This window comes from Anopheles bellator, chromosome 1, assembly GCF_943735745.2.
Source record: "Anopheles bellator chromosome 1, idAnoBellAS_SP24_06.2, whole genome shotgun sequence".
Taxonomy (NCBI): domain Eukaryota; kingdom Metazoa; phylum Arthropoda; class Insecta; order Diptera; family Culicidae; genus Anopheles; species Anopheles bellator.
In genome coordinates, this window is record NC_071285.1 from 30,207,067 (window position 1) to 30,225,183 (window position 18,117).

The following is an 18,117-nucleotide window of genomic DNA, read 5'->3' on the forward strand; positions in this document are numbered from 1 at the left end:
ACCCTAAAAACATTAAAACACGACAGTGCGGCCTAGGCCAGCCACTTAAACAAAATGGGACAGAACCCCTTCAGCTGCCGGCAGCAACTATCATTTTCAATTGGCTTAACAAAACAAATATCAAGACAAGCGCACGACGATTGGCGCGTGTCGGGACCAACACATCCTCCCGCTAGAGCGCGCTCGTGGGAAGATCGCCTTATCTCGGGAGCGCAAGCAATGACTGGCCACATCTCAGCTCTGGCATCGGTGTATTTGTTCGGCGGATGGAACACTTTTTTCGGCCAGCTATAAATTGCCAACCGCACATCGGCGCTGACCGTCAGAGAGGCCAGTGAGAGAGAGATCAACCGGAACCCGGAACGATGGACGGTGTCGCCGTGCCAGAGTACCTCGACGAGGTGTTCCTCCAGAAGACGCTCGCCAACGGGATGGCACTGCAGAGTCCGAAAATTCTCGACCACAGCATCACACGGGCCACGGCGAACGGGGACAACTACCTGAGTGATGTGTTTCGGATCGTGGCCCGGTTCCGTGACGGGACCGACGGTGAAGAGCAAACGGTTTCACTGATCGTTAAGTGCCTACCGAGCACCGGCACACGCGCACCGATGCTGGAGGAGCTGCAAGTGTTCGAAAAGGAGGTCACCATGTTCCAGCGCGTCGTGCCAAGGCTGTCGGAGTTGATGGTGAACCGGGAGCGGTTTGCTGCCCGGTGTTTCTACGCCCCAACCGTGCCGGAGCGTGCGATTGTATTCGAGGATCTGGTGGCGCTCGGATTTCGATCCGCTAACCGGCAGGCCGGACTCGACTATGAGCACTGCGCGCTGGTTATGCGGAAAATCGGTCAATTTCATGCCGCTTCGATGCGGTTCGCCGAACAGGAGGCGGATTTGTTGCGCGATCGGTTCAGCTACGGTATCTTTCGGCCGACGCAGACCGACACTTCGGCCGATCTGGGAAGGATGTTCGAGAACGGGTTGGTATCGCTGATCAAGGTAGCGAAAACGCGGTGGCTAGACTTTGACCAAACCATCGTCGCCAAGCTCGAGCGTCTGGCCCCGGTGTACGTGGACCGGCTGCGCCAGTGCGTGTTGCAGGACTGCGAAACGGACGACGGACGGGGTTTTCGGGTGCTGAACCACGGCGATCTCTGGTCGAACAATATGCTGTTCCGGTACGATCCTCAAACACCGAGCATCGTCGTCGATGTGATGTTTGTCGATCTGCAGCTCAGCGTGTACTCGAGCCCGGGAGTGGACCTCAACTATGCGCTCGCGAACTGTCCCAACTACGAGGCACGCTCGCGGCTGGACGAACTGATCGAGGTGTACTACCGTTCGTTCAGTGACACCCTGCGGCAGCTCCACTACCGCCTTGTGCCGTCGCTGGCGCAAGTGCGGCGCGAAATACGTCGCATGGAGTTCTTCTCGCTGGTGTGCATCGTCTCGATTCTACCGATCGTGCTGATGGACAAAACGGACGAGCTCGTGGCGGACTTTGACAGTCTGTTCGACGAACAAAAGTCGGAAAGGGCGCGCGAAATACAGTACAACGGTGCCAACTACCAGCGCATCGTACGCCCAATGCTGGTGGAATTCAACCGTCGGCAGTTGCTGGACTAAGCCCGGTAGCCAATAAAGCACATTAGAGAGTGGACCCCCCCCCGGGGGACCTACAATCAGAGGAAAGAAAACTTTATCCTGTATACGGCGGCAGCGTACCTGTGATTCTAACACTCGCTCCTGATGCATTGCATTCAGCAGTTCCCGCAGGTGTTGATTCTCCCTTCGCAGCTGTTCACGCTCCATGTCCTTTTCACTGATCTTGTGCTGCGGGAAGAAAGGAAGACGCGGGTGAGACGCTTTTGTTCGGAGTGGAAGCGACAGGGGGCCCACTTACCAGAAGCTGTGAAATCTGGGCATTCAGCCCAGTGACGTAGTTCGCTATCAGATGGCACGGTACGGTCGGGGCGAGGGACGTGGCGTGCAGTAGGCGATTTTTGCCGCACAGTTCCGCTCCCAGTGCGCTGGAGTATTTCGGGGTCATGGAGGGACTCTGCGGGAAACGGAGCGTTCAGGAAAGTTGGCTGGCTTGGCGCACGACGAGGACTTACCAGTGTCGAGTCGTAATTGTCGTTGATTTCTATGTGCGAATCGGGACACTTTGCAGCAGCACGTCCACCGGCCGTCGTTCCCTCGTCCAGGGTGGCATCGACGGCATTCGGAGCTGCCGTGGCAGCAGCAGCCGCAGCAGCAGCAGCTTCCGTCAGCTTTCTGGCTTTCTCGTTCTCCGCCATCAGTACGGCGGCGGCTCTGCGATGCGAAAGTGTAGAGTGGCCATATTAGCACAGGGGGGGCACATGTCAACGCGACACGGGCTACTTACCTCACTTCATCGATTTCACAGTAACCGTCCTCGTCCTCCGTTATGCTTACGGTTTGATCCGACACGACCGTGGCGATCGGTGGGACGGGACCACCGGTGCCGGCTGTCGCCGGTAATACTGCAACTGCGGGTCCATCGACGGCGGTGGCGATCCCGGAGAGCGGACCCCCACCACCAGCGGTGCCGCCGCTAGCTATCGTCGGTACGGTCGGCTCGATCGGCGTTTCTTTGGTGGCACTCGACGGAGGGGGAATGTTCTTGCCGCGGCCGACGCACTCATCGCAGAGCGCGCCACTCGACACGGCACTGATCTGCTGGCAGTCCGTCACGTGCGTGTGCTCGTTCAGGATCTCCAGCAGCGACTGGCCGTACGCGAACGCGGCCAGCACGATATCGGTCGGTTCCTTCGGTGCTTCCGGTTGGGCCGCGATGTCCGCGATCGCCTGGAAATGCTCGTCTGGCACCTTGAACATGTCGCACACGACGCGCTGCTTGCTGGCGAGCGTCTTCTGTATCAGCTGATCGTACCGCCGCAGTTGCTCTGGAAAAAGGAACACGGAACACGATAGTTAGTCGATGGTCGCCGAAAATCCGAAACTATGCAACAATTTCAATGCCTTCATGGATGTTTGTTTGCAGAAGAGAGAAAATTATTGACCGATCGCACGGATTGCGATTGGATCGCATCGACGGTACAAACGGTACGGAGAGGTACCAAAAACTCATTGCATCACAGTCACCGCACCGGAAGACAGGCGAGTGGGATGGCACTCGGTCGGGACTTTCCGATTTCAGAGGGTAGAATAAATAAATTATTAACACGCAGCTGCCATCCCGTCCCCGAAACTGGTGCGGTTCGAGTAAACATCTCACTGCGCGAATAATGCGGAGGTTTATTTTTCATTTCGCCGATGGTTCTCCTCGGGCGACGTTCGTCGAAAATTGGCAAATCGATTGATTGTTTACACACACCGGACCGGACGCTGATAGTGGCGAAGGGCGCACACCAATAAATATGGACCGTAAACAGAGATTGTAGAATAGAGGGGGGGCCGCGCTTGTTTACGGCACGGGGTTTTTGGGGCGGTTTGCAATTTTGCGAACCTCAGAGTCATTCCAAGATTTCCATGTCCGCGATTCGAGGAATCGTATCGATGCATCGCACTACTTTCGATTGGTTTTCGGAAGAAGTGGGGCGCGGTTAGTGAGAAGTGCCCCCCCGATCGGTCACACTTACCGGCCGGTGTCAGGATCGGTTCGGCGGTCAGCGTGGAGCTCACGCTGACGTGGATTTCGCTCGGGGCCACCAGTGAACACTGTTGCGTGAGCGTTCGCGTGTTGTTGCTTCCCCGCCGGTCACCGGCCCCGCGGCGACGACGCCGCTCGTTGCTGTCCGCGTGTTTCCGCCCCTCGCCATCGTCACAATCCGATCCCGATGCCGATGCAGCAGACGACGAGGACGCGGATCGGCTTCCACCGTTACAGTCCTGCGTGGCTCCAGCACGCTGCCGGCGTTTGAACTTTTCCTTCTCCTCGTTCTCGAGATTGTCGTCCGCCTCGTTGGCCCCCGAGCGCCCTTTACCACCGGCACCACCACCGCCGCCGGCCGGTTGCGGTTCATCGTCCGTGGACGAGGTACGGTTCCCACTGCCGGGACCGATGGCTGGAGACGGGTGACCGACCGCGCTGGTGCCGTGGTGGCCCGCCGGCGACGGGGGCTGGTGGTGGTGGTGATGGTGATGGTGGCCGGCGCTACTGCTCACCGCCCGGCACTGCGTATCCTTGCGCTCTAGCCGCTCGATCGGGGTTGACGTTTGCTCGATCTTCTGCGTCTCGGTCACCGTCTCGAAGCTATCCTTTGGCGGGTGGCCGGCCCCTCCCGGCCCATCGTCGCCGTACTCGTGCGTTCCTTTGGTACGTGCTTTGTACGCATCGGCAGCTTCCGAGATGTGTTTGAACCACCTAAAAAAGAATGGGGACAACAATTCGACAATTAGTACCGTGGGCCACTATCATAATGGAGGAGGGAGGCCATGTTGGAATTGCCGGGACCACCACCTGGCAACGAGCGATGGGCGGCGGATCGGTTCGCCGCCGAGACTTCCACGCCGCTTGGCGTGCTGTTTGCTGCCGGCGGCCGACGAGCCCGACTGGTGATCGTCGTCGAAACGCAGCTCCGGCAGGCAGTGGGCCACCTCGGCCGCAATACTCTTGCGCCGCAGCCTTCCGGTCACGGTCGGCACGGTTAGGTTCATCATCTTCCTGTCGTCTACGCCCCCCTGCCTCGTCGTGCCGCTAGCACGATGGGCATTCAGGCACGTTTGGGAGATTAAACGCCGCCGCCTCCCCGGTTCACTAAATCAACTGCTGCCGTTTCGGGTTCTCCGCGTTTAGATAGTTCTGCACTCCGCGCCCCGTCTACTAACTGGAAGTTGATCGAGCATGATTCATCTGAACGAAAACACTCTGCTGCTGGTCAGCCGAGAGTAAAATAATTTATCCATCTCAAAAGCACTTCCACCACAAAAAGCGCTGTCCTTCGCGCGTAATCTTTCGGTTGTGTGCGGGAACCGGACGAAAAATCGGTCCTTTTTCCGAAGTGGATCTATAAATCATGCTAATGCGCTTCTCGGACTCGCTCGGACTCCTAATTGAAGCTGTAACGGGACCGATCCGGCCAACCAATTTAGAATTCAGGATTCACCAGTCTAGGACCTTCCGAGAACGATGAGTGAAGGCAGAAGAGCACCGGCCAAAAGGTTACCCCCCCTGGTGTAGACCTTTTTCGGAGGGAACGCACCGAACGAAAAGTTCATTCGATTTCGGTCCCTCATTTGGTTGGAAAGCTTGTGGCCGGCATTAATTATTCCTTCTTCAACCAACCCAAGGGGCGAATCGCGAATTTTTGCAATTATAACCCGCGGGCCACAGTATGAGTTTTCTCTACAGGTTTTTTGATATGCTAGCGTCCACACTACAAGCTTTGGCGCGAAAAATTCCGTGAGCTCCAGTGAGTGAAATGACAGTTCGTTTGTTTATGCTTTGATTTTTCAGTTTCCTTTCCTTCTCCTTCTATGGCCATTTTTGTCAAAATTTGATTCGCTGTCGAAAAACTAGCCATATTTTTGGAAAGCAATAAAAATTTGCTGAAATTTGCCGTAAACTGTCAAATTGAAAAAAATACCCCCGAAACGGGAAAATATCCCGTAAACATAAGGCGCTCAAAAGCAACTCAAAGTAACTCACGGAATTCTAGCAAAAGATTAATAGTTTCTTGGCCTGCCATACATTTTTTCCAAGTTTCTCATACTGTGGCCCCCGGGTAAAACAACTAGCTGATTCCGGCGAGCTTCGCCACGCCTCATTTCATTCCTATTTCTCGGCTATCCGGCGTCGTTTCAGAGGATCGGACTTCCAGATGACTTCGGATCGGCTTCTCTTTTCATTTCCCGTTACTCATCCTTTTCAGACAATCGCGATTCCCGGTGACGTACATGATCGGCTTCCCCTCCCGCTTCCCGTTGGATACATGTCAAAACTCGCACCAGCTGAATTTGGCTCAAACTGCTTGAAAACTATCCGAGTTTACCTGCAATGAGCTTAGATTTTGTATGGGAGCCCTCCTTTCTAAAGAGGGGAGGAGTTTCAAACATTCACCAGAACATTTCCCCACCCCTAAAACCCCCACCTGCCAAATTTGGTTCAATTTGGTCGAAAACGTTGGAATGGGACGTTACGTATGGGAGCCCCCCTTCCCGGAGGTTTCGGAGGGCCAAACCTATTTCCTATTCACAATCCGGGGTCACAAAACTACGCTGTGCAAAATTTCCAGCGGATTGGTTCAGTAGTTTTGGAGAAAAAGCGGTGCACACAGACAGACAAACATCCATTTTTATATATATAGATAGATGTGAATCCGTTCGAAACGTGATTGCTAGAAGCTGCTAGCATTCCGTGGGGCAGAGCATATGATAATCAACACGTGTCAGCAACAGGTACGCAAGAGGGCATAAAATAATCCACCAATTATGACCCCTGCAATGAGCTGCATAAACGACGATGGTGCTGCTTGCATAAAGGTGCCAGGTGCTGCTTGTTGATTGTGTAAGCAAACGGTTAGGCCGTTACGTTAGGTAATGGTCAGTTGGACATAAAATCCTTTTTCCGTAGAAACCCTCTCTCTCTCTCTCTCTCTCTCTCTCTCTCTCTCTCTCTCTCTCTCTCTGTGTCTGATAACAATTTACATCCGGGCCGCACTGCGCCGTTCCTCACATGCTACCGATGGGCGCCGGGATGATATCGAGTAGCACGGTAATTTAATCATTCTGACGACAGAGTCGTCGTCGTCGTTGCGTGCGCATACCGCGTGTTTGGCCGGCTGGAAAAGTGGCAATTTTTGTTGCGGTTTGCGACCACACAAAACCACAACATTCTACTGAAATCTGAGCTGACCCCAACCGGGAGGCGGATACAAAGAAAACGCCACCCGAAGGCGATGCGCGCAGGGCCGATTTTGTCGTACGAAAATTATCTGTCCGCATTAATCGATCGGTTTTTTATCGACCGCAGACGAAAGTGAAATTACGCCAATCAAATGCCGCTCTCGGCGCGGATCGGATAGCGCCGCGATCGGCAACATCGGTTTAAGTGGACAGCAAAAAAAAAAAACAGTCGCAACGGCCACTAACCGCACCACACCGGGCGCTTTCCACCGTGAAAGGTGATTCCCGCCGCGGGGCGCACACTTTCTTGCCCTTTTTTCCCGATTCCGGACGCGCGCCAACTTCAATTGTACCTCTGGGTTCGATTAATAAAGCTTTCACGTTGCGCCGCAGATGACGTTCGGTACGCTGGGGGTGATCTATGCAAGGCCCCTCCCGGCCGGAGGCTGATCTGCGCCGTCGTCGTCTGCTGCCGTTCATGATTGAAAGCCGGGCGCATTTCCCGGCCGCTGCACATTCCATTTAAATTCGCTCCTCGCTGCGACACGTGCGTTTAGACCTTAGATCACATCATGTGGGGCTTGGCCTCGGTTGGTTGCCACATGGAATGCCTCTCTTGGTGCCGCCGGGTTGCCCGGCGGGGAGAGAGGACAGCAACATCCACAATAGGTAAGTGAGGGATGAAATGTCAATTACGATATTGTTGCGCTGGCCTGGCCCGGCCCGGCCCGGTACAACAAACAAGCAACTCAACCCGACGTTGATGATATCGCGTATCGGCGGCGCGTACAACACGGGCAATTTACTTTTGGCGCATTCAACTTTCAATCATCCTTCCGTCGAGGACGGCGGCCACGGTCGGCGACGACATAATGTTAATTGCGCGTGAACCGGTTCAAACGCACCCGGAGTGCGATTAGACGCGCCAAACGACGCGCCTTGGGATGATGCAGGCCAGCTTCACTTTCCTGGCAATTATGCATTCATTGCGCTATTGTGTGCGTCCGTCCTCCCTAAAGGTCCCGTTGTGGGGCTGCACGGGGGACACTTTCCCCTTCATTGCGCCGTTTGCTGCCGATGCATTAATTTATCGGGAAAAAAGGGGGGAAACCCCGGACCCGACCGAGCTGACTGCTGTTTTGACTGCTGCTTTTTAAATCGATTAGCGAAAACATACATTCGACGGGCCATTTCAGTTTGAGTGCAATAGCAAAAACAAAACATTCAAAGCAGAGGTGGTCCCTTTCGATTAACTTTAGAAGCGCAGTGAGCATTTAATATACCGCTTTGTTGCAACAACTGGAAATCCAGTGGGGCCGATTTAGACAAACATTGCATTGCCTGGGGACACAACACATAACACATTGCAAGTGACCCATTTTCTTTTCGAAAACAATTTGTGGCAAGTTAACGCACTTGACGCGCAAATGAATGAATGAGGGAAACTTACACAGAGTAAATAAAAGTTGCTCAAAAAAGAATAAAAAAGAAGGATAAACACAGAATATGGGGAGAGAAGCCTCATTTCACCGGCTATAATTGAAGAAGCCTTAACTAGGGGTGGAACACTCAAATTTGTGTTCTTGTTCTATTCTTCAGGAGCTACTAATACGAACATAATTTTCGTGGTCACTCAACAATGGCTTTCCCCTTGGTAAGCACCTTGTGGGCTAGTTATAAATAATGCTTAAGACTTCTACGTACATTAGAATTAGTACAGGACACATAATGTTGTGGTTGGTAATGTGCCACGAGGTCTATACTTAAATACTGAACAAATACTCAGTACAAATACTACTGAACAACAATCAGTATCAATCTTTCTTAGAAGAACCTTCTTCCAATCCGGCACCGCCAAAAAATCATAGTTTTTAAGACGTTTGTGGACACTTAAGTACTGAAGCCTCCAAGTTCAAACGGGACCAGTTTTATTTCACGGGTGGAGTCCTTTTGAAATGCTAATTTGGCGGCCCGTGACAAGAAACACAATTCGGTGCATTTGGTGGGATCAGCTGGGCGTTATCCATTAAGAGTGGATGAATTACAGGCTCACCAACACCACGGTGGGACACTATTTGGTCAAATAGTTATTATGTCCATTCGCACACGTTCGCCTACAGCGCCCAGCGATTATTTTATCGTTCTGCAGAATCATAACGCTCCGGGCAAACATCGGAGGGGCACGCACAGTGCTCGTATGCGGGGGTGATAATGGCCAGGCCCCAGACCGGGGCCAGCGTGATCAACCGTGACAGGAGGGACAATTGTACACGCAAATTGTCCATCCGCTTGCGTCGTTCGGCGCGTGAGAGAATTGGAGCCGCCGCCGCCGCCACTGCAACAACAATTAGAACAACATTCGCAGCAGAACATACAACGCAACGCAACACCGCCCACCACACACAACACACGAATCAGTCACAGAGGCTGTTGCTGCTGCTGCTGATCAGCCACACCCGCCCCGGAACCGAATTGGCGAGTTTTAAACGTTTTCGGCTCACTAAACGTCGAAAGAGATGTAAACAAACGGAGATCGGGGACCGCATTGCGTGAGGGAACCCGCCCACCCCGACGACGGATACTAGAGAGCGAGGGCGGCGGGGACTAACTTCCTCACGAATGTCTGTACGGCTGGGGTGGTTTTGAGGAACGGCAGCAGATGATCGGGATCTGGTGTGCGGCGAACGAAATCGATCGGATCGGCCAAGGAGACACACGTCAGAATTATTCCTGTTTTAACGAAACCATACGAGGGAGCACAGCGATGATCGTATCCGCACGGATCACAGCCTATCAGAGGACCCGTTCGAAGGATCTACTACGGAGCGGTTCGTTTACACTAGAAAACACGATGGAGGGAAGGACCTCTCCTGGGACAATGGCACCGACCGACCGACCGAGAGATTGTCTGTCCGGTTCAACGGGTAGCCGGTTACTGTCGGGGCCAACAACGAGAGCTCGCCAAAAGGGCCACCGGGCCATATATGAGGGAAACACACCAGTCAGCCGACCCACCCGAACGACACCGACGACGGCGACGACGACGGCGACGACGACCACCATTGCCTTGCGCACATTTTATCTTCATTCGCTCTCTCTCTCTCTCTCTCGTCCGGTAGTATTTTCAACCGTTTGCTCGCTCGCTCGCTGGCCATCGTCGTCGTACTATAAACAACCAGGGGGATGATCGTGGAGCCGTGGGGTGTTTTTCCGCTAACGACGGTGTGCGTTGCATATACTACAAATTATTAATTTAAATTTGGTGCTCAGGATTTCAGCGCTACTTCTGCCTCCGCGCGCTGGAAAGCTGGAGTGGCCCGGGCCAACCGAACACTAATGAGCTGCAAGTATCAACAACACGCTAATTCGGGAGAATATTTTCTTCAAAATAATGGCCGTGGTGCCGGTATGCATGGAAGCAATGAAATGAACTGAAACGTATCGTTGTTCGAAGGCATAAATTAGGTCCGATTAGAGTTCCGACATTCTAAAACAAAGTAAAAATTGCCTAACAAAGGCGCCATGGTAATCGCGAGAACGCATTCAATGTGAATATTTTTGAAAACCGTCCTACAAACCAATTCGAAAAAAAATCAAAAATAGAAAACCTTATTTAAAACCTTTTAAAACCTTTTGTAGACCAGAAAAAAGAAATGACAATGTAAAATAGAGCTTGCTTTAAGATAGAGAAACGATGGTGAAATGTACGAGAAAAAGTAAAACACCAAACAGTAAAGTCGACTGAGAGATACGACGACGGGCGGCGGTGCGTTTTCCGTTCACGAATTTTGCGTGGAAAATCGATTCGACTCCGTGAAGGTCGTCCCCGAGCCCCCCGCCGAGTGGTGGAACGGAGAGATTAAAAGATCGACCCCGAAAGCCCTTGAAGCGGTGCTTTGTTATGGTAATCCCATTTTCTCGTTCCATTTCCGTTCCCTTCCGGACAGACACAAGACGGGGCGCGATAAGGAAAACACGGTCACCGCGCACCACATGGCCAGCCAGCTTCCTCTTCCTCTCCTGCTCTTGCTGGAGTCGGGCCCGGGAAATGCACACTTATTATGACTAGAGATCCGGTCCTCTCGAGTGAGTAATGTACAGGTCGTGATTTGCGGTACGCTCCGTTTAACGGTGACACACACTCGAAGCACTTCATTGAGAACACCCCGAAGGGCCGCGGTCGTAAAATTCAGGACACCAGCGCCGAGTCCGGTATGTGCACTTGACCGCACCCGTGGAGCAGGCAGCGGCCCGATTTTCCGGATCGCCCTCCTGATCTGGCGCGGCTGCTAATCGTCATTCACACTTCGAGTGCCCTAGGCCGTGTTTACGGGAGAGAGAGCCCCTCCCGTCGTCCGTTCCCAAAAACGTGTCGGTGGCCAGGAGGCCAGAATTTTCGGTTCGTCCCTTGATTGATCTACGAAGCGCAAATATGTACACAGCAGAGGCGGTTGCGCTTTCTTGCGAGGAAACGTTTGCGCTCCTGCCACTGCGTTAAACACGCCGTGACGCTGTACAGCGCGAGAACAGATTTTCTGGAGCGCAGCGCAAAACACAGTGGCCATCGCGCGCGGCCCACAAATAATGTAGTGCTGCTGGAGGCGGAGGAGGAGGATGGACTGCCGGCCACGACCGGATGGGGCCAAAAAACCGTGTATACAGACGGGTGTTTGTGTCGGTGGAAAAACGGTGGCATGAAGCAGAAATAAGGGACCAACAGTGGGAAATGGTGCGGCCGCGTGATTGGTGCTTCATTGATATTTTATGTAGCTCCCCCTTTTGACGTTTGCATTTGATGCCTTGGTTCCCTTGAGCCTTCCGGTTTTGCTATCCGTTTTCCATTATCCTGCGTCCGGACCCCGCAAAATTACGGGCATTTATTTATTTGTAGAGACCTTCTTTTGATGACGTGTTTCGGGAAGGTTCAGTGGAGCTCCAGCTCCAGCATTCCCCAAAAAACATTTCAAACTCTGCGAAAAACGCTGTTCTAGGGCTCTTTAAGGGTCGCTCATAACCTTTGTAAGACTGCGTTTGTTCCCATTATGATGGACACATTAAGCATTCACAGCGAGCAAGGCTTGGTTCCTGGAAGGACTTCTTGGACGCAAACGGCGCATTCCTCCCCCGGTGGGGCTTGTTTACCGAACGTTTACCTACCCAAACAATGGCACTGGTGGCGCAGCGATGCTGTTTGTTCTTAATTTCTTCTAGTGCGCGTTCTTGGCGTTCTCCATTTGGCGCGAACCTTTCAGCCTGTCATTCCCGAGCCCCGAGCTCGTGAAGGCCATTCCAGGGACATCGCAGCATCACGGTTTGCCGCTCTGTCGAAAAGCTGAATGGCAATGGTAATTAAATGCCATCTTGAACCGTGAACACTGTGTTTTGCTTCGAGTAGATCCAGTTAGTGTTTATTACCCAACCGAAGCAGCTTTAAAAGAAAGTACCCCATTTGAAGCCACTCAACCGGGAATCAGTAGCAAACAGGATGTGTAGGAGACAATTAATTGTTACAAAAGATTGCTCCAGATGGTCGAACACTACATTGTTTGGTGCCCGAGTGGAGTGCGCCGAAGTTGCTCGCCCTGAGCTGGTTCGAATGGCAACCCAAAACAAGTCTTACTCATCGTCTCCATGTGCACCGAGCCGTGGGTAAAATACATGTCCGATGAGTAACGCATCCAACTGTGGCACCCACCGGCAGCAGGATGGTTGGGTTTATTTTCTCGCTCTTTTGTAAAATGGGGCCCCCCAAACAAGCGAACAAGGTACCCTTTTATCCTAAAAATATATCCTCTCGCATAACCGACCAACTGATTCATAACCGAAGCGTAACCATTTTACCGATAAACTCCACCACTAAATATAGCTTCGTTTACCGATACGCCTCTTTAAGGGTTGCTGAAGCGGCGCTGAACGGGTTCAGTTCAGTGGCAGCGCAGAAAATGGACACGAAGTGTCGAAGAGCCACAGTTTTGCTTCGAATTGTCGCAAATATTTCTTGGACCGGCCGGATGTGGAATCCCTAATTCGGCACCACGGCTCTTTTGTGCCGAGAGCACACCGATCGAATCCGATTAACTTCAACCGTTCCGCAAAATTTCCAGCTTCGTAGCCTTTGATATGCAAATGCCCGCAGATGGATGTGGTGTGAAGTGCCACGACAAGCAAAATGAATTTTAAATCAACCAGGATCCGCGTATTATCTACGACGAGATAAATGATATGCACATCCTCCTCTGGCCCGGTCGGAGAGGCCGTTTTGTTCGGATTCAAAACTTGTGCTACATTATGCCGTCAAGTCAATTGTTGGAAGCACAGCCCCAGCTGGCTCTTCTTGCCGCAATCGCATATTCAGAACCGCTCTGTTTGCATCGCCGCCTGGCCGGGTAAAATGCGATGTCCGATAAAAAGGGCGCTACTTACGTTTTGCACTCGGTACTGCTCGGTGCGGTCAGTTCCAGCATCTGCGACACGTTCGTGTTGATCAGGAAGAACGTGTTCTTATCGACCGCGCTCTGTCGCACCAGAATGAGATTGATTTTGGTGATCGGATTGAAACGGCCCTCGGCGTACTTGCTTTCGCTTCCACCGAGACCGGGACTAGAGTGATACTTGAGAAGATATTTGTCGTCCTGCAGCGACAGGATAAGAAGATGGTACACAATTAGTTCCTCTTCGTCTAGAGCAATCTAGGCAGTGGGACAACAATGAGAGGGTTCGGCTTCTGCGTACCTGCTTCTGGAGCAACACCATGATATCTTCAAACAACAGTCCGTGCAGCTGTACGCCGGGATTCTTCTTCATCGTTAACGTCCCATCGTGGACGAGCTTGCGTACGGTAAGATCAATATTCTACGAAAGAGGCGAGACAAATCGCTGTATTATAAAACCGTTCCCCGGCTCATCAAACGAAGCGTCCACTTTGAACACTCACCCTAAATTCACTAGAAGCGTCCTTATCCAGCCCGCTCTTATCGAGCTTCCGTTGGATTGTTAATAACCTGCACCGCGCGCGGGGGAAATGAAACAAAAAATGGGAACGTCAAATGAATTAAATGTATCGACCGATCTTCACGAGCCCCTGCACTCACTTATGCATATCCTCCTCGGTGCGCACCGCCTGATTGACGTGGTCGAGGATCCGTTTGGCGGAGACGAGCGACTTCCGGATGGCGTGCGCCTCACCCTCGTTCTTCGGCGCACTGCGCACGGTAAAGTTGTACAGGTTGTCGAACAGCAGCGGGTACTTCGTGAGCCGCTGCAGCGCCGTCGGCAGTAGGTCCTTGAGCTGCAACCGACGGCACGCCTTGTGCGATTCCGCCTTGATCAGCAAACGCTGCAAGTGTTCGTCCTTTTTCCGCCGCTCCTTGAGCGCCTCGAGCGCAATCTGCTGGCGGGCACAGAAATGGGCCGCGTGTTCGCGCAGCTCCTCACCGCTGTGGCCGTCAAACTGAAAGAAGCGCGAAAGGAAGCCGTTTATGTGTCGCCGCCTAGAGGTGTCCGCGGTCCGGTCGTCTTACCATCGAGAGTAGCAGGTCGCCGATCTCGCGCACCACATTCACGTGCTCGCTGCGTCGCTGTTTGAGCTTGAACTCGAACGCACCGTGCAGATCCTTCAGGTGGATCAGCGAGTGGGGAAACAGCAGGTTCAGCAGCTCGAGCGGAAGCGCGCCGGACTCTTGGAGCGGCCGCATGAAGATTCCCTCCAGTAGCCTGAGCGTGCGCACGTGGTTCCGCTCGGTTTGGTATATTTCTGACGAGATACAGATCGATATTAGATGAGATTGAAATCCCGGTCTGCCCGGTGCCAGCGCCGCTTACCATTGATCACCTCCTGGCGCTTCTTTTCGAGATCACTGATCGAGGAGAGTATTTCCGGCGGTATGTTCGAGCTCCAGTCCGCCTCCGGTTCGGCCGTGCCCTCGTCCTCGCTGTCGATCCACTCGCGGGCCGTCGGAACGGTGGTTCCGGCGCCTCCGGCCGTTCCACTGGCGCTGCCCGCGCCAGTACCCGATAACGAAGCCGACAGCAGACCGGCGGCTCCGGGCGAATGCGTTGGGAGTGCTCCGCTGGCGGTGGCGGCTCCCGCTGGACCAGCCGAGGAAGCCGCTGTCGTTGCACCACCGCTACCACCGACCGCCTCCAGCGAGGTCGACCGGCTGTCCAAGGCCAATGGAAGACTAGATGTGGAACTGCTGGAATAGTTGTTGTTGGCCAACGAGGACGCTTCATTCTGTTCGTCACTGTTCGACACGCGAGAAAAGGGGGAAAGAAAACGGACAGGATTAGCAAACACAGCAAAACGAAGGTGTTCTTCGCAGGTGAACTTTGCATCTATTGTAGAACAAATGGGAATCGGCGCTTCAGACGGAACACTAACGACTGCCGCTACTCGTTTCATAGACTCCACTTCGTCTTGTGTGTGCCAGACTGTGGCGCAAAATGTTTGCGGCGCTGCAAAAACATATGGCCGTGCGCCGTGCGCCAGGTTGGAAAATGTTTTCCAACGACCGGTAGAGAAAAAGAAAATCCCCGGATCCGGAACACACGTAGGTGTCGTCGTAGGGGATGGTCGGACGTAAACATTTTGCGCCGTAACGCAACAAAGCAAACAGTGGACTCTGCAAGGCTGTTCAATAAGTTCTTTGCGCCGATAAGAAAAATACATTTTTAAGGTTTGAAATTCACTTTGTTATACAGTGTAGCCTTCCTCGAACATAAATTTACTTGATGCTACGACACTCCATTTTAAGAATTCCATCCCTGAAGCGAAAAACTGGAACGCCTTCAAAATAAATAATGTGGTCAAGAAAGATGCATTCGAATGTGTGTTTAGCTAATGTGGCACCCATTTTGCACAGAGCTTTCTGAAATCCAATACTTCAGTCATAATAATGGTTATACTACTCAACGAGATGGGCAGGCCTAGACCTACATCTCTTTCAATGATTCGACGATGTCCTGTATTTTCTCTACGATTTCAGGTGTTGTGTCTGTCTTTTGACGTTTTTGACATGATTCGTTTTGAAGGCTACTACAACCGCGTTATACTCAGAAAACCCCCTTTTAATGCGGTTATTGAAGGCGAAAAGCCCTTACACACTTTCAACATTCGTTCATAGATCTCCTTTGCTGTTAAACCTTCTAAAAATAAAAAGACAATCACTGCACGATACTTGATTTTTTCCATTGTACAAAACACTGTGACATGTCGATACTAAATCGTTTGTAAACAAAATTGAAATGAAACTTCACATACTTTCGAATGAAGAGTATATAAAAAAAAACAAAAAAACTGGGCTTGTAGCAGCGCCCTCTGTTACCGAGGCAAATAACTTATTGAACACCCCAGTAGGTTACCCGTTCGTTTTTGATGGTACAGTTTTTTGTTACCTTTCCGAAGAGCAATGATTAGAGATTATTGCATTTTGTTCACTCTTAATGGCAAAAGGGAATTCACAAACTGTAGCCAACATTGTATGACTTCCTATCACCGCTCTGGGGCCCATTCGAATGAGTTGTAACAAAACACACCTGCACACTTCCTTCTATCTTGAGGGGGATTCATTGACCAAGGCCTGCTGAGCCGTTTCCAAGCCGTACAACTGATATTGCCTGCTGGTTACAACTGATATTGATGCTTTCCGGGGGCTCATATATCGGGTCGGCCATTCCTGTCGGCTTACGAGTGTCACACAACGAGCGTTCCCCGCCTTCTCTGATCCATTCTGCCGGGCAACACTTCGGGGTTTGCGGTTTGTACGGGACTAATCCCCCGGTCTTCTAATCTGCTCGTCCGTCAGCTTTTGTGTGTTGTAATTATTGTTTTTGCCACTGGCTTCTACGGACACCGGTGCACAGCAATCAACGGGTCAAGGGGAAAGTAAATGAGAAAGCAATTTCAATCTTCCCCCACCGGGGTGGAAGAATAAATTTTGCTCTAAAACTAAGACTCCCGCCGTCATGTCCGTCCGTCCGTTGTTACTTTGTACCGGACGCGGATGATGGACGCTTTACGACACCTCTACGTGACGGCGGCGGCGCCGGCCAGGGGTTGTTAGCAAAATCAATAGTTAGCGGAGGTAGAAGGGTAGCCGCAGTATTAGGACAGTTTAATTTTAGCAAAAGTTTCGCAGTCGAACGGCGATTACAAATTACAACGGACAAGTTTCCACTGGACGACAGCAGCAATACGGTGTCGGTGATGTGCGCCGCAGGAGTTGCAGGTTCCACAAAAGGTTCAGAGGATTACGCGCACACACCCAAACGGAGGAAGTGTGTAAGCTGTGATAGCTTCGACGGCGACGGTGTGCTAAAATGGACCAGAAGAGAATAGAACGGACTCGGGAACTTCATTAAAACGTTACTGTTTTATGAGTGCGCTTCTCCCTCGCCCTCCCCCCACGGGCTCAATTCGTTCCGGTCCCGCTTGGGGCCCACCCCACCAGGACAGGATAACCTATATCCTGACGATGGAACAGCCGCGCTACGGTGAGCGCTCAGTAACGATCGCCAAACAGGGTGTTCCATTTCCTTAACGGCCACTTTTCTCTCTCTCTCTCTCTCACACTCTCTTTCAACGGTCGCAACGCACCGACCAATCATATGTTGACATTTCAGCAGGTTCGCTTGTCTGCCGAAGGCGGCCAAGAAGTGTGTGGGACTGCACGGCTCATTTATCACCGGGACGACTCCTACGGGCGAGCTTTCGCCCTTCTTGGTGGCCATTTGTCTGACGGCACCAACCAGCACGCTGGGAAAACTCCGAACACCGAAAAGAAAACACGCATTTTCCATCAAACGCTGAACACATGAAAAGAAAAGCGAGCGCTTCGCGGGAGCTTCGATGGAACCGTGGCGCGCCCGACTGTAAACACGTACGCACCCCGTACGGGCAACAAACCTATCTCTGGTGGTCGCGTTTCTCAGTTCTCTTGCTGCAGCAGCAACCAAACCTGCCTCACCGGGAATTAGGAGGAGGGCATGTATGGCGCAATTGGGGTTTTTTTCCCCCGAGGAGCGTGGTTTGAAGTCGCGCACTTTGTTTACGTTTACACCCCGAAAAAACCTGGACCCGGCGACTCGGACCTGGTATCTGCAATTCCCCACCCCCGGCTAGTTTGGGTGTGTTTTTCTTTTTCCAGCCTCCGTGTTTTTCTGGCGTGCGCGGTACAGATGCACCCAAAATGGTTTATGGAGTTATGTGCGCTCTTTCTCGGTGAGTTTCTCAAGGTTAGCGACCAACGCCGCCGCCGTCGCGCGCAACTAGGAAACGATTACCAGCATC

The 18,117-nt window shown here is 52.3% G+C and overlaps 2 protein-coding genes across 2 annotated transcripts in view; one reads left to right on the forward strand and one right to left on the reverse strand.

Moving 5' to 3' along the window:
- LOC131215411 (uncharacterized) overlaps nucleotides 1-18,117 on the reverse strand; it is a 52,723-nt gene that overhangs the window by 3,706 nt on the left and 30,900 nt on the right. Inside the window, exons 14-24 of the mRNA XM_058209799.1 lie at nucleotides 14,652-15,073; nucleotides 14,351-14,583; nucleotides 13,922-14,280; nucleotides 13,765-13,831; nucleotides 13,563-13,682; nucleotides 13,254-13,462; nucleotides 3,626-4,350; nucleotides 2,389-2,929; nucleotides 2,117-2,315; nucleotides 1,903-2,058; nucleotides 1,725-1,832 (exon numbers count right to left, since the gene is read on the reverse strand). Coding sequence (XP_058065782.1) covers nucleotides 1,725-1,832; nucleotides 1,903-2,058; nucleotides 2,117-2,315; nucleotides 2,389-2,929; nucleotides 3,626-4,350; nucleotides 13,254-13,462; nucleotides 13,563-13,682; nucleotides 13,765-13,831; nucleotides 13,922-14,280; nucleotides 14,351-14,583; nucleotides 14,652-15,073 — 3,139 coding nt within the window. The remainder of the gene's footprint in view (nucleotides 1-1,724; nucleotides 1,833-1,902; nucleotides 2,059-2,116; nucleotides 2,316-2,388; nucleotides 2,930-3,625; nucleotides 4,351-13,253; nucleotides 13,463-13,562; nucleotides 13,683-13,764; nucleotides 13,832-13,921; nucleotides 14,281-14,350; nucleotides 14,584-14,651; nucleotides 15,074-18,117) is intronic.
- Nucleotides 333-1,674, forward strand: LOC131205673 (uncharacterized). Its single transcript, XM_058197872.1, has one exon. It carries the CDS (start codon nucleotides 366-368, stop codon nucleotides 1,623-1,625), a length of 1,260 nt encoding a protein of 419 aa, XP_058053855.1. The 5' UTR covers nucleotides 333-365; the 3' UTR covers nucleotides 1,626-1,674.